Source organism: Prunus persica, chromosome G5 (genome assembly GCF_000346465.2).
Source record: "Prunus persica cultivar Lovell chromosome G5, Prunus_persica_NCBIv2, whole genome shotgun sequence".
NCBI lineage: Eukaryota > Viridiplantae > Streptophyta > Magnoliopsida > Rosales > Rosaceae > Prunus > Prunus persica.
Window position 1 is genome coordinate 9,391,394 of NC_034013.1, and position 15,036 is coordinate 9,406,429.

At 38.5% G+C, this 15,036-nt stretch overlaps 2 protein-coding genes across 6 annotated transcripts; both read right to left on the bottom strand.

Moving 5' to 3' along the window:
- LOC18777121 (deoxyribodipyrimidine photo-lyase) lies at positions 224–3,990 on the bottom strand. 2 transcript variants are annotated; one of them, XM_020564818.1, is made up of 10 exons: positions 3,326–3,989; positions 3,007–3,123; positions 2,783–2,853; positions 2,459–2,699; positions 2,078–2,235; positions 1,951–1,987; positions 1,666–1,724; positions 1,151–1,232; positions 997–1,068; positions 224–765 (listed from the first exon to the last, which is right to left on the bottom strand). In XM_020564818.1, the coding sequence occupies exons 1-10, from the start codon at positions 3,839–3,841 to the stop codon at positions 592–594; spliced, it is 1,527 nt and encodes a 508-aa protein (XP_020420407.1). In that variant the 5' UTR covers positions 3,842–3,989; the 3' UTR covers positions 224–591. The 2 variants fall into 2 exon arrangements, with proteins under 2 accessions (XP_020420407.1, XP_007209950.2); XM_007209888.2 differs by having other exon boundaries at positions 2,783–3,123; positions 3,326–3,990.
- On the bottom strand, positions 8,903–14,691 carry LOC18776775. 4 transcript variants are annotated; one of them, XM_020564161.1, is made up of 3 exons: positions 11,140–14,691; positions 10,438–10,465; positions 8,903–9,741 (listed from the first exon to the last, which is right to left on the bottom strand). In XM_020564161.1, the coding sequence occupies exons 1-3, from the start codon at positions 13,415–13,417 to the stop codon at positions 9,663–9,665; spliced, it is 2,385 nt and encodes a 794-aa protein (XP_020419750.1). In that variant the 5' UTR covers positions 13,418–14,691; the 3' UTR covers positions 8,903–9,662. The 4 variants fall into 4 exon arrangements, with proteins under 4 accessions (XP_020419750.1, XP_020419752.1, XP_020419751.1 ...); XM_020564163.1 differs by lacking the exon at positions 10,438–10,465; XM_020564162.1 differs by lacking the exon at positions 10,438–10,465 and having other exon boundaries at positions 8,903–9,744.

Below are 15,036 nucleotides of genomic sequence, written 5' to 3' on the forward strand. Positions count from 1 at the left end.
GTGACCATATCAGTCTCTCCCAAAAGCCTATGTCTGTTGGTCTCTGTATTAGTGCATGTTTATGCATACTGTTAAGCTTGAATGGATTCTTTTGTTGCACAAATTGGAGAAGAAGGGACATGCATCTGTTGTTTTTTATTAATACTATTGGGATAACTATTTGGTAATGTTAGGCTGAAATATTATTGACTTTCTACTACCTTTGGGACTCAACAGACTCATGTACGGCTGAAATATGCTCATAAGCAATTCTGCACTAAAAAAATACATTTATAACTCAAGACACTTTTTAACTGTTTCTGCCAAATGCATGAAAGCTTACAATATTTTTTCTATAATAAGGCGGTTTTCACGAAATGGATAAATACATTCGCCAAAAAGGGGGAAAAGAAACAAGAATTCCAGTACATAATTGAGCAACAAATGGCTGCAATTTGGGCGGAACTGTGACAGCTTGGAAAATAGGTTTTACTGAGAAGGCCTGCAACTCTATTACCTATCTTTCTTTATAAATTGTCTTCTAAGTTCTAACTATGCTTTCTTTCGTGACGATTCTGCAGATTACTTCATTCACTTCAATAACCCAAAGCACTAATAAGTGCAGAGTTCTTTTGCCTTTCTACCAAGTAGACTTTCTGCTTTTCTCTTCTTGGTTTCACCAAGCCTCTTTACATAGGAAATGTATCCATCCACATCAAATTTCCTTTTGCAGCCTGCATAGTTCATGTAACGTATTTTCCCAAAAATTGGCCGTTCCTTCCAACCCTGAAATGCCATAACGAAGGATCAAATGACAGAATCTTTAAGAAAAGATGAACATTCTAATTTCTTTGCTATTCATAAGCTCATGGAATCTAGGACCACATCTAACCTAACATTTGTAACTTTGCATCGCACCCAGTTATCGACGGAAAGATTCAATTATGGAAAAGTTAAGACGAAATACAGCTGACATAAAACACATCACCCAAAGCAAAAAGAGAAATGGACACAGACCTGGTCGTGAACACCACATACTGACCACATGCAACCAACATACCCATTCGGATCCCTTCCATCTATTTCATACTGCAAGAGTTATGAGGCAAAGAATCTAGGTGAAAATTTTGTAACCACCTCCAGAAAAGCATTAGAGAACTGAACTTTTTACCTTGTTATTTAGGTATATGGATATTTCAAGGGCTTCTTCAGGTCCTCTTGTCCACTCAAGAATCTTTTTTGCCCAATACATCCTGCACATGACTTTCAAAGTCTCATTGGGTGGATAATAGAATCAAAATTTCACACAAATTAAAAAAAGTAAAACCAACAATTTTTTCTGTTGTGACAGAAAACATTACCAACATTACGATATTGGCAAGTGAAATAAGAATGAAAAAGTAAAAAGAAGCCTATTAGTACTTAATGAAACACTAATACACCATGCGATAATAATGTAAGCAAACATAGCAACCACAATGAACATCATGCTCAGTAAATAGCAGCATTGCATAAACGGGACGACATAAATCCATAATTTTGTTTTTCTTAGAGATCAAGACATAATAATTCAATGAGAATCCACGAAGTTTACAAATATCAGAAAACATTTATAAAAAAACCCCTAAGCAGAACAGTAAACCATTAAACCATGAAGAGAACATAATCCATCAAAAGGTTACTTGCCGCATAAAACCATGCATCTTCCCATAATAAACCATCTCCAATTGAGAGGCATTCCAGAGCTGAAAATCAAGAGCACAAGAAATAGAAGGTCAGTAGACATTGATACAAAAGAGGACCCAAAGACATGTAACTGAGTTCACAAACAAATACATAATCAGCACAAAGCGTAATCATAATTATATAAAGGTTGAACAGGAGGAGGTAGGAAAACCTAGGCAATGTTCGGATACACCCAACATCTCATTCAAACAAGACATGAAAGACGAGCCCAGAAAATCAACTTACAGGATCGGCTGTTTGTGCCTTCTCCAATTGCTCCTTACTGCAAATTCAGTATTTTGTTCAGATAGTTCATAACCATCACTTCACAAACAAAAATAGCAGAGCAACAAATCAAAACCAAGATACTGACGTGTAAATATGTTCACGCTGATCAAAAGCATGGTCCATCAAAGTCTTACGTGCCCATTCCCACGCCCCTTGTAATGAATCATAATGAGGCTGGTAGAAGCAGAAGTTATCGGCAAGTTCTCGGCGCACAATCAACTCCTCTACAAATGCATCGACTGCCTTAGATACCATGTAGAAATAGGAGTTAAGCAATATATCACACACAATAACTTAGCATAAAGCAAGAGACGAATTAATGATATATGATAGCAAACTGTACTAGGTTCTTGGTGCTATGGCAGAGTCACACAACATATAATGCAAAATCTAGAGCAAAAACAAATCAAATAGTCCAACTTCAACTTGATTAAGAATAGTTGAACCTGAATTTGATATCACTAACCTCAGGACAGAGTTTCCGGATGCTACGTGCCTCTAAGGCGCACCTCTGTGCAGATATTTGCCCAAAATGCAAATATGGAGAAAGACCCGAGAGACCTCTTGGTTTCAAAGGGTTATTCCGGTCTGATGAATAACCCTTCAACCTTTTCGTCAAGAACCCATTTTTGCTACCCATCAAAACTTCCATTGCCGCCTTTTCTCCCGGTTCACACCAATCGATTTCAGGAACTTCTGCTCCTTTCCTAGTTATACACAAGTACAGAATCAAAAATGGAATCCCCAATAATCCAAACTAATTGTCAACCAAAGTAAAATGACACCTAACCTCAAAACTTCGTCAATGAGGCTATCCCAGTCAATCAATCGACTAGTGCCCACCCATTTTGTAACTGGTGGCTGCAGCATAGGAAATTCGATTAGGTACTCTGGAAGCTTTTTGTTTATCTTACTCCTTATAGTCCTAGCACTATACTCCAACTTCTCTGATGCCGCCCAAAGGGGCACCACATTGTGTGCATCAACTTCATGTATTGTCACAAAATCACTAACCCTCTTGCAAATTTCCTCTTTACATTTCCGAACTTCCCGTAAGGGTGAGAAGTCCGTTACTAAAAGTGAAGCCCCACATTCACTCACAAAATTGGGTATAGTGTTCTCAGCATTTCCCTGTACGTAAAAATAGAAACCAAACAAACAAGTCCCCACATATGAGTTATGGACCGTCATGAGATTCCAGAAAGTCAAATAGAGCACATTATTTCAGGGTAAGAATCAATTCCAATTTTTTTTATCAGAAACCAAACACAAACAGATAACAAATGCAAAAAAGACCAAATGGGCATTTGAAAAATGTGGTCTTTTAACTTACCCGGAAGAGAAAAAATGGAATTTGATGCGTTTCTTCAAGATCACGATGCAATTGTCGCAAACCCCTCAGCATAAACCCTAACTGGCGGGCTTTGGCTCCAAGAAACTGATCAAACAGATTGAACGCCACAGCCACGGGGACATTGGCCTTGTGGGCCTGCTCAACGGCGTGGATCAAGGCCCAATTGTCTCTAACCCTTTGGTCTCTGAACATCCAGTAAACCACGGGACCCACATTTTGACCCGCCGATTTGGACGCTTCTTTCAGAATCCGAACCCGACCCGGTTGCACGGCTGCGGAGTTAGCGGCCATGGATGAGTGGACGGTGAAGAGGAAGGGGAAAAGAGGGTGCTTGCTAACGTGCACAGGAGGTGAACGAATAATGTGGACCACGGTCGGTGGGTCGGTGTACGAGTACGTCAATGGGGGAAGAAACAGAGAATGTGAAGTACGTAGGAAATGAGAGAAGAAAAGGAGGGAAACCAAACGGCTAAAGGTGTGGTTTTGAAAGGACATACGTGGATTAGTTTGAACCTCGGATTGGTTGTTAATACAAAATTTGGTTCTTATTTAATGGGCTTGGACTTTAGCCCAAACATACCTCCTCTGTTCCCCTTGCTGGGCTTGGACTTTGGCCCACCTAAAATATGTCTCTGGATCCATTTCTTGAAATCGGAGTTCATATCACGGGTAAAAAAAAAAAAAAAACTTACATGTAACAGTTGTATACGTATAAATGATCATATTGTATATACTCGTTACGTGTAAGTTATAATGATTTGATACAATTGTCTAAGAATTGTGGCTTTGATTTTGAAAATGTAGATTTTATTCTTGAAATGTCAACCCTTGCTCATTACTATACATGAACAATACTGATATGATGCTTAACAAAAGTACCTAACTTTTTTTTTCTTCTTTTGCTTTTGTTTTTCTGTTATTGCCCAGAAAACCATTATTATGTCTATGACTTTCTTTATTTGTGGTTCCCCAACAGTTCTTAAACCACTTTCCCTAATTTTGGTGCCTCAATTAACGCATACATTCTCTTCAGGCTACAACAGTGCGTTGCGTATGCCTTAATCATTGGAGTTTATATATGATATCAGTGTTCAACTAATTTTGAGTTTATAATCTTTAAAATTAGATGCTAATGAGAATTGAGTTATAAACTAATCTGCAGCAAAATTAGTGACACTCAAGTACTTACACTAACCCATGATTTATTTAGTTTTTTTGGACAAATTTTGATAACAAAACATGTATCAATGCATCATTCATCATTTCATAGTTTTTTTTTAAATTTATAAATATAAGCGATATTGTGAGAGGGTGGGAATCAAACACGTGATCTCATCAGATGCATGAATAAATACTATTAACCACCGGAGATGCATACCATCATTTGTTAACACTAATAAGGTTTTCCATCCCATTTTACATGGGTTAGGTTAGAAATACAACTTCTACTCTTCTAGTATTACAATTTATTTATTTTTCCTTTTTAAAATTCTTCCACTCATGCTCTCTTTCAATTTTGTGACTTGTTAGGTGTACTACACCAACAATTGTGTATTGTAATTGCATCACATGGGAAAAACAAATATTTTTATAAGAATTTAAGGGGAAGTCCCACTTAATTTCTTTTGTCCTAAGCAACCCAATTAGTTGGGAATACATACATGATGCACCCACCAAATCTAATTTCCAGATTCTATACAGTGAGTAATTATAAAGTGACTAAAGCTGATACTGAGTATTGAGTACTAATGAGACATTTGGGCAAATGGGTAGTGGTTGGGTATGAAACTTTACTGAAATGACAACTTTCTTCTACATTGCTAAAAAGCCCAAAAGGTGTATGAAACTTTGAAGTTGAAGTGAGAAAGATGAAGGGTAATTTAGGGTTCTTAGTTCCAGTCTTTCTATATAGTATATGGACTACAAAATGAAGCACACACTTTGGTACATATGATATAAAATTACTGACAAAGAAGACATAATCAAATGAAAGCACAATTGACTGCTGAAAAAAGCCCCAAAAGGAAAAGGTTAAAAATCAAGGGGTGCTGAATCAAATTATGGTAATTGGAGATTTTGCCCCCACCATGAGAATTCTGTCAATGCCACCAAAAGCAAGCCACATTTTTAACATTAGTCAAATCATAAGCACCACAGTCATAAGAACTTAATAATATTGTTTAGTGTTAATTTTCTTATACTGACTTTTTCTTTAATATTTAGGATCTGTAACTGTTAATTTAATCCGATGAGTAGAATATTAAGAAGAGAATGCTAGCTACTTTTTCTCGATTTGTCTTTCTAAATTACTTTTTTACCTAATATTTTGACATGTGAATTCTACTTAAACAAGAAACAAAATACGAATTAAAAAGATAAACGGGAGAAGGACAATCGAGAAAGATAGCTAGCAATTTGATATTAAAAAAGTAATTAGGATTATGAGGGGCTAGTAATAGGATAATGACGCAGTTGAAAGAAATGGAAAGTAGAGTAGAGTAGCAATGATTTCGTTGGTTGTCTGTGAAAGGTGAGTGTTAACTAACTAAAGCTTTAATTAAATAATTAACCAAAATTGATTCATGTAGATGAGATAGAAATTAAAAGGCTGCTATTCATATTGTGACATTTCCTCTGTGTGCACGTGAGCAGTTTCCTTCAGACTTTTTTTTCACAGTTTTCGTTGGTGGTTCCTAATCTAAACTACGCCCGAAATTATAACATTTGCTTCTAATGTTAATCATGATTATCTCAAATCTACAAGAGTCTTTGCCACATGCTTTAAACCAAATTATGACAATGTTTCTTTTTTCAACACAAGCAAGACATTAGAGAAGGAGGATTCGAACACGGGACCTTAAAAATTAGTAGCACGCGCTGGGCTGTGGGGGCTTTTTTTTTTTTTTTTTTTTTTTTTGGTCTTCGCCTAGAGTCCCCAGAATCTTGCTCAGTTTTTATCTGATGCAGATGATGGACCATGAGATCATGCATGCAGCCAAGCTGCAACTGCAAGTAATCACAAACAAAACAATTATGAATTCCAATCCGGCAGTCAATAGCATCAGCCCCAGAAAAAAAAAAAACAAAAACAAAAAAGAACAACCAGCAGTGCAGCAGCAGACTAAAAGTGGACCACGTGACTAGAACAAGTCTTCTTTCTAAGACTAGAAGTTGATCAGATTTTTTCTCCTGCTCAGTCTGAGTCAAGACTCAAGTCTGATCAGTCACCAACTTTCACAGATTTCGCAGGATCATGTGATGAGCTGAATGAATGGTCCAACTCTCGTCACCTTCTTTTTGTTTTTGGTTTTGTTCTCTTGCGTTGTTCTGTTTTTCTTTTCATCTATGACAAGGTACCATTTAACCAAATTTGAAAGTAAAATAAAATAGAATTCCTTGTACCAATCAATTACCCAACATGCTAAGATTCTGTGTTTGTTTGGTAATTGATCGGGTACATAAGCGTATGGCACCATTCTCTCATTAGACTCAATATTAGACTCATTTGTCACTTGGTGGGATGGGAGACGTCCTCCATTTCTCATCCTTTTCCAGCCTCAAATTTCTCCAATTTTATGTCATGCACAACCAGTAAAATCCCATAGTGAATTTTCTTAGCTTCATGGGTTAGGAGACTCAACCTAAAATCAATTGGCGACGAATAACAATTCTGTACTTTTATAATTTGGCATCTTCCAACCTCAAAAAGAGAGAAATATCATTATACTAAAATTGCAAAACTTTAATAAGATATGGGTGAAAATTACATAAAATTAAGAGGAGATACTTTTTGACTTCCCACTTTTTTGTCGGAAGCAAACTAACTTCATTCAAATCAGATAAACATCTTATAAGCAGCCAAAAATGCTGAAAATTTGTAGTGCAACTATATGACCTCGTTTTGTAAACATCACCAAAAAAAATATCTACCATGTGAAATAACAGTGAAAGTATATATTTATTTTCAATATTGATTTCTCTGTGAGAAATGAAGCGTGCCAATCGAGGAGCTGACCTCTGTAGTAAAAATTGGTGGTCCATGGATCATACTATTTGGTTTGAAACTATATTAATTATGTGACAGTCTGGTTCCAATAACATAATTTGGTTTGAAACTATAAAATTTGGATAATTCATTGCCAGTTGTGATTATAAATTCTTTTGATGTTATGATGCTGATTCTGCTGAAGCTGTAAATGAAGATAGGCCTGGTAAGTGCTTGTCTTTGGTAAGAAAAGAAAACAACAAGGACCACAAGCTTGCAAAGCCCCAACAGCCAGCACTGGCATGGCTGCATGGGTTAGGAAATTTAGAAGAAAAAACAAAGAAAGATAATTAACTAGTTAGGTTACTACTGCAAGAGTAGATTATAAGAAAATTATTTCAACATCTCAACTACTTCATCATGCTTTCGTTTTTAACTTCTAATTATATTACGACGCGTGGTGAATTGAGATGATACAAATAACAGTACTTTTATAATAAGTCAATTGCGTTAATCATTCTCCTGAAGGTTAAGTTCACACCAATAATTACAGCCTTAGCCATAAATTTCACATAATCCCCACTGCTAATCATATATTCTCTTTCTGTGAGTTGATTGTAACTAAAATCAACATTTATTTTTTGGTCGAAATAAAATGAACATTTTATGTAAAAACTAAGAAAGCAAAGAAAAAAAGAGATTGATAATGAGTAGCATTGGAATAGGGAAGATTCTTGTATAAAGAGAGTGTCTTCCTATGATTAGTATTATATTTCCTTTCCCTTTTACAGCAGAAGAATGAGTGGGGAGGGGGAGGGAGAGAGAGAGACACACACACAGAGAGAGGCATAGTTGGTGAGCAGTCAGTGTTAGTGACCTCTGCCGACAAGGATTTCTGTCTCTCACAAAAAAAGAGTAATTAGGAGGTAATTAATATATTAATACCATAATTAATTCTGTCTACTTTTCTACTCACTTCACTCAACCATCCAAAAGTGAAAGAGAGAGGGAGAGAGAGACCCACATGAATACTTGATTGTGAGGTGGTGGGTGTGAGTCGGTGAGTTTTGAAATTAACCACAGCAGATAAAGAGAGATTTTCTAGCTGTGCAGTTTCTTGAGAAGAAAAAAAAACAAAAAAGAAAGATCTGCGGTGCAGAGAGCAGAATGAGAACAGCATGCATGAAAAGATGCTGAAAGAACCTGTTATAGGTTTCCCTAATTGGGAAACAACTTTACCTGGAATGAAAAAAGAGCAGGTGACTAGCTATTTTGTCAATCGGTTGGTTCCCATAGTCATTACCAAATAGTACGGCTGTACCATATACCATTCTGCAATTTGCGACTCTTTTCAATAATAAAGATCTCCATAATTTGGCTTCTCAATTACAAGTAATAGGTAATTACGTGACCTAGATTTACACAACATTTGCGTTTCAGAATAAAAAATGAGAGTTGTTATTGACATTCTAGAAAAGTCGCCTTATATTTCTTTCGTACGTTTTTGTTAAAAAAGAATGCATGATGGTTTTTCTTAAATAACAATAAGAGTTCCAAAAAGAATAAATAAATAAATAATTATGTGTAAACCATGTGGTTGTAAACAAGTGAATAGACAACTACATATACATAGACACGATATCGATGCATACATCAGTTTCCAAGACCACTAGCTGTTAAATATGTAGTTTTTCAACTCCAAGAGGACTAAACAAGTCAAGGACCCTAGATGAAAAATGAGCCTAAAACTTGGACTGTTGCATCGTTCTCAAGCATCTTCTGTGTTGCTTCATGCCGACAGTCTTCTTTTGCAATTGGGTTCTTTCAACACCTTTCTTGCAATCATGGGAAGCATCGCCCAATGACTCTCTCTCTGCATGAACAACTTTCATGAAGCTTTGGAATGTTTAAAAGAGAAGTTATCCCAAAAACAAAGCTCTGTTATTTGATTTGATGGCAGAAAAGAAACCCTCTGATCCTATCTCCATGACCAAACCAAAGCTTGGAAAAAGACTTCCACTTCTCTCAGTTTTTTTTTTTTCATGGTGAGGTGGGGGGCTCCACTTTTTCTAAGGACACAAAAACCAGAACCAAATAAAAGTGGATGAGATAGAAACAGTTAGAAGTGCTCCTCCAGCTCTAAAGCTTTTTATGCTTGAGGTCTTTACAAGGCTGTTGTTGACCCCCACACTTTTCTGAAACTCAGCTTGCCATTCACCCAACCCATTTAGTGCAAAGCTCTCTGCTCCTCTCTGCAAAGGACACGTCATTGCAGAAATTTCAGGTCAAAAATCCTTTCTTTGGATCCCTTTTTGGCAAACCCTTCTTTTGTCATGGTCCAATGGTTATGCTAACAACCAACCATCTTAAGGTGGCCTCTCCAGTCCAATAATATCTTTGTCGAATGCTTCTGCTAAAAAAGAGAGGAGATAACATTAGCATAATTCTATCCAGCTAATTATGCAGCTCACATAACTGTAGTTAGTGATTTCACATCTAAACAGAAGTTGTCAACACATAGCAAAACTTTTCTGGTTTGGCAGATTGGATAAATCCAAACTCCAAACCCACAACATTTCTGTGATTAGACTCGAAGAACAACTAGATTCAAGTCCTTCAGGAACCTAAAGAAAAGTAAAATTCAACACCAGAAGTGGTAAGAAACTGAAATTTTTATGAGTTGGGTTTTTGACTGGGCAGGTATTTTGATTGAAGAAGTAAAAGGCATGTCTAAGCATAACAACTAGAGATATTCATAAGAAACAAGATCATTCAGTCATTTTATTGTCTTGGTACGAGGATGTTGATTGAATAAGACCTCTAGATAAGCAAATGAGGACCACAAGACCCTCTGGCTTCTAATTCCTAAAAGATAAGCTGCAAGGTTTTGGGTGAAACCCTTCTCATGATTCTTCACCTACAGAACAAAGGAAAAGGGTTTGACTCTACACTTTAATCTAAAATTTCAGTTGGACTGTTGGACGATTTTGAAGATAAATTTTGCAACTTTTTCAGACAGAAAGTCAATTCCCTTTGTAAAAAATACACTTCATCAATAATGGCAACATGGAGGAGCTATTATTATGACAGTTGAATTACAGAGCACCTTCTGCTTAGGATGCAAAAAATGGCTCCTGCAGTTTAAAAGCAAGATAATTGATGCAGTCAGTGATACCTTGTTCAGAAAGAAGAAAAATCACATAATTGCTTTACGCAAATTACAAGCCAAATCAAAATAGCTACATAATCTATCCATGAGAAAGATGACAACACCCACATGTTCGCAAGATTATAGTTCTTTAATTATAGCTTAATTAGTTTAAACTCTATTTTAAAAAGCAGGAGGAAAAAGAAAAGGTCAATCTGGAGATTTGATATTAAAACAAAGGAGAAATAATAAAACCTTCCCCTTTACAAAATATTATTTATCTCAAAGTACTTGAGGTACAAAAATTTTACATCCTTCCTGTTCTTAGCTCAGCATCCTCTTTCTTCACAAACAAGAAGTGTTCCTTTTCAGCAAACCCAAAAACTTCAAAATCATGCTAGGGTGAAAATGGGCAGTGGCTCAAATCATGAGGCTGTGCAGTACTAGAAATACAAATTCAATCCCTACAGTGTCCCTCTTTCCCTGACCTTACTGCCCTAAAATCTTCTGGAGAGTAAGTAAACAGGTACAACATGAAGAAAAAAAAAATAGTGAAAAGAATTCAATAAATCCTACAAATTTCAATTTCTACTCAAGGAAAAAAAAAAAGTTACACTGAGGATGTATCAACAAGAACTTCAGTTAACACATCATCCTCACCGTTTGCTAAGGCAAGTAGCTCTGCATCCTTATCTTCATCACAGGAAAAATCCCGCCTCTCAAGTTTGGAATGAGCTGCAATGAATATCAACTTCTGTGCCTTGTCCATGCCCACCCTTGAGTGCCCATGGGCAGACACCCATCTCAATAAAGACCAATTGCATTTGAACCCACATGAAGTTGCATGTAGGAAGATGAGCCTAACTGCAACTTTCCCTAGTGACTTAAATTCAGTGAGGTATGTCTCCCACACAAGCCGACTGCTCTGTGGGTTAGCTATTTTCATCTTGCCTGTAATGGGATCCCTTTCCTTCATCTGTACAGCACGTGCATATACCGGATCAAGCCCTTCTGTTCTCCATTTCATGAGTTCCATTAGTGCAATATGGGCCTCCTCCCTCGTCACAAGCCGGGTTATGAGCTTGTCCACATCCTTCTCCTGCTCTGGTGTCAACAATTTGAAAGGTGGAAGATACTTCCCACTATTATCCCTAATCAAATAAAGTGGATCAAGTATAAATGCTGCAGCCCAAGCTGGATGGTAATTCTTCTTGAACCGCCTTTCAATCACCTTCTCCACCGGTTCTTCGGCAATGTGGAAATTGGAACACCAATCCTTCACTTTTGCTCTTAGCTCATCCCAAAGTGGGAGGCATTTCCCAACCAGTGGCCTCTCTGTTTCAATTTCTTGAGCCATATCCTTGATCAACTTAACCAAGGAATGCACTGCCTCCAATTCATTCCAAAACCCCACATCCCCAATCATCTCAGCAACTTCCCTAGCTGTTGGGTCCTCCATGGACGCCACTTTATAAGATTCATCCAGCAGGACCAACTGAAGTGCTCTGGCTGAGCTCAGAATATCCTCAAGCATTACATGCACTGATCCAAAGTTGAACATTTCAAACTCACGCAAGGGCACTCTTAATAACCCAGCATGACCATATTCTTGGGACTGATACTTATGAAAGCTACTCCTAACCTGAGACTTGTTATTCACGAAATTTGCAAGCTTGAAACAATTTTCAGTCACAGCCTTAAACAATGGAAGTTCCTTACTGAAATCCTTAATCAAACTATTGAACCCCTGAAACTGACAAGAAAGATTAACCATCCAGTGATTCTGAGTCTCTAAATTCCTCAATGCCTTGGACTTAAACTTGTCTGCTACTATTCCTACACACTGCTGCACAACATTCCCACAAATGCTTGTCACTGTGTCCCACAAAACCTCCTCAGCATACGTAGAAGGCACAGAGCCACCCACAAACACAGCTCTCCTGTACAAACTAGTCCCATTGGGAAGATTCACAGTCAAATTCACAAGACCATCCTCCCCAAACGCACCAAAGCTCTTGTTCTTCCACCCATCAGAGGCAACCTGAAAGAACATGGCGTCTCTAATTCTGGCCTCTGACTCGGCCTTAGCTTCCTCAAACTTAGCATCGAGTCTCGACCCAGTGAACTCCCTCCGAGAAATCGACGGTAAACCCACCTGGTTGAGAAAAGCTCTGAACTTTGGGTGCTCAAGGCTCGAAAACGAGACCGACCCACAAGACTCAAACACCCAATCAGCCAAAAAATCAAGCGCAAATTCCACCTGGGTCTTACTCAGCGTCGGCCCAGGTGAAGTTTTGGGACTCTTGAGCTTCTTCACACTGTCCTCCAGCATCGCCAGAGCTCCCAAGTCGTCTTTCCCACCGGATAACACCAAATGCGGCTGATGGGTCACAGCCGTTACCGCCGTCTGAGCAGTCGCCGTCGTCGGAGAGTAAGTGAGCTCGCCGCAGAACCGAGTCGGGTCCACTATCGCAAGCGGGGGAACATGGTACGACGACGTCGAGGCCGAAACGGAAACCGAAGACGAGCTTCGCTTCCGATGGTTATGGTGGACCGGAGTGGGAGAAGGGGGCAAGTTGATCGTGGAAGAAGGCGAGAGAGACGAAATGGGTTTGGCGACGGAGTTGAAATTGGGGCAAGTCCCGCGCTTTAAATGCTCGGAGGCGGTGCGCGACGGGTTCGAGGCGGAGAAAACGGCGTCGCATAGGGAGCACCGGAGCTTCACCGCCTTGGGCAACCCAGTATCGGTGTTGTGGACCAGCATAGGCTCCAAGTGAGCCCAGTACCAAGCCCCTTTGCCCTTTATCGCCTTCGTCCGTACCATCACAAGCCCTTCGTACCTCTTGTGCACGGCTTTGGCCGCCGCCTCGTCGGCCGACGCTGACGTGTCCACCCCCAGAACTCCCACGGCCTGAGTGGTGGTGTTGGTAGCCGCCATTACCGAGGACCCAAGTGAGAAAAAGAGAAGAAAAAAAAAAAAAAAAAAGCAGGGCAGAGTTGTAGGCACGCTAGCGAAATTTCAAGACTTTGAGGTGGTTGAATTGCAAAATCATGCAATTGGCCAGCCTCTTGTGACCATCGTCGTTGAAAGGAACACGACGGCGTTTTTGGGGTGGTGGCATTTGGCCGGAGAAGGAGAAAGCAGCGGGGTTGGGCGGGTCTCCATTACCCGACCCGGCGATCTGGATATCTCAGACTCAGACTGAGATGGGTTTGGTTTGGTTCACTTAAGCTGCATATTTCTTTCTTTTTTTTCCTTTTTTTTTTTTGGTTGAAATTTTCTTGTTTGAGAGAGGCTCTGTCTCTCAGAGAAAAGAGAAATAGGGACAAAACCCAAGTGAAAGAGATGTTATGTAAGGTGCTCAGTGGAGGGCACGTGAATTCACGCGCCACCACGGTGAGCGTGGGGAAACATGGGTGCGTTTCGTTGATGGAATTGGAAACTACGACCGTGCGGTCACCGTGAGGTAATATTAATAATGCCAACACTCACAGTCTCACACGGACAGAAACAGTACCTGACATTGATCATCACCCCCTCCTCATTGGAGCGTGACCCGCACGTGCCACGCAGGGTTTTGGGGTTTTTGCTTTCATTATTATTTTTATTATTTTTATTTTTTTTGCTCTCTTCACTTTTCTTTTCTGTGTGTTGTTGGGTCTTGTTTGTGGGTCCTTGTGGGGAAGGGCTTTCTTTGTCTGTTTCTTTCTTTTTCTTTTCTTTCCGCAGATTACATAATTTTATTTTAAAAAAATTTTCTCTTGTTCAATTTAAAATTTTATTGAATTTTTAAAATATTTTTAAATAGGAAAAATGGGGACCATTTCTGATTTTTTTTTCCCCACAAGTTAATTTAGGTTTCCTATTGTGACTTGTTGTTCATGTGGTTTTTATTCAGGATGGAGACATAAAAGGGCAACCTAGGAATTCAAGAATTCCAACCAGTTCCTTCTGGGCCAGTGTTGACCAAGACAAGGAAAGAGAATTTGCCTTGAAAAAGGTCACCAAATGCCTCTCTCTCTCTCTCTCTCTCTCTCTCTCTCTCTCTCTCTCTCTCTCCTCTCTTTTCTGATTATTTAATGATGTCATAGATATTATAGCATTGTTTTATTTACCACAATAATTATATATTATATTTTATGTCGGAATGCATCTAGTACAGCCTCTTCTTTTTATATCTATTTACTGTTTTCATTTTTTAGTGTGTAATTTTAAAAGCCTCAAAGAGTAGAGTAGGTGGGTAGCTGCCATTCATGGCCCAAGTGAGAGGCTGTGTACATCTTGACACAATTCCTTTTGATTCATGAACTTGCTTTTTTATATTGGATTGGATCCCTGTGGTTTATGTTTTCTCACTCACTACCTGTCATATATCTAATAAGGATATACTCAATTGTCAATTAGCTGTTAATTTAATTATATTTTTTGAAAATTTATTGCGAAATGTGTCAAGTTCGAATTCTAAATTTTACAGATTAAAAATAAAAGAATACGACGGTAAATATTTCATAACACTGTAGAAATTAGAAATTGTTTAAACATTAAAAGAAGTATCA

Coding starts and splice junctions, on each gene's coding strand:
- LOC18777121 (XM_007209888.2), bottom strand. CDS start 3,841: ATGTCCTTTCAAAACCACACCTTTAGCCGTTTGGTTTCCCTCCTTTTC. Junction 3,124..3,325: donor TTCCATTTTTTCTCTTCCGG/GTAAGTTAAAAG, acceptor TTTTACGTACAG/GGAAATGCTGAGAACACTAT. Junction 1,069..1,150: donor CCATATACCTAAATAACAAG/GTAAAAAGTTCA, acceptor TAACTCTTGCAG/TATGAAATAGATGGAAGGGA.
- LOC18776775 (XM_020564161.1), bottom strand. CDS start 13,417: ATGGCGGCTACCAACACCACCACTCAGGCCGTGGGAGTTCTGGGGGTG. Junction 10,466..11,139: donor GCTACTTGCCTTAGCAAACG/GTGAGGATGATG, acceptor TTTAAACTGCAG/GAGCCATTTTTTGCATCCTA. Junction 9,742..10,437: donor TTTTGCATCCTAAGCAGAAG/GTGCTCTGTAAT, acceptor CTTTTTTAGCAG/AAGCATTCGACAAAGATATT.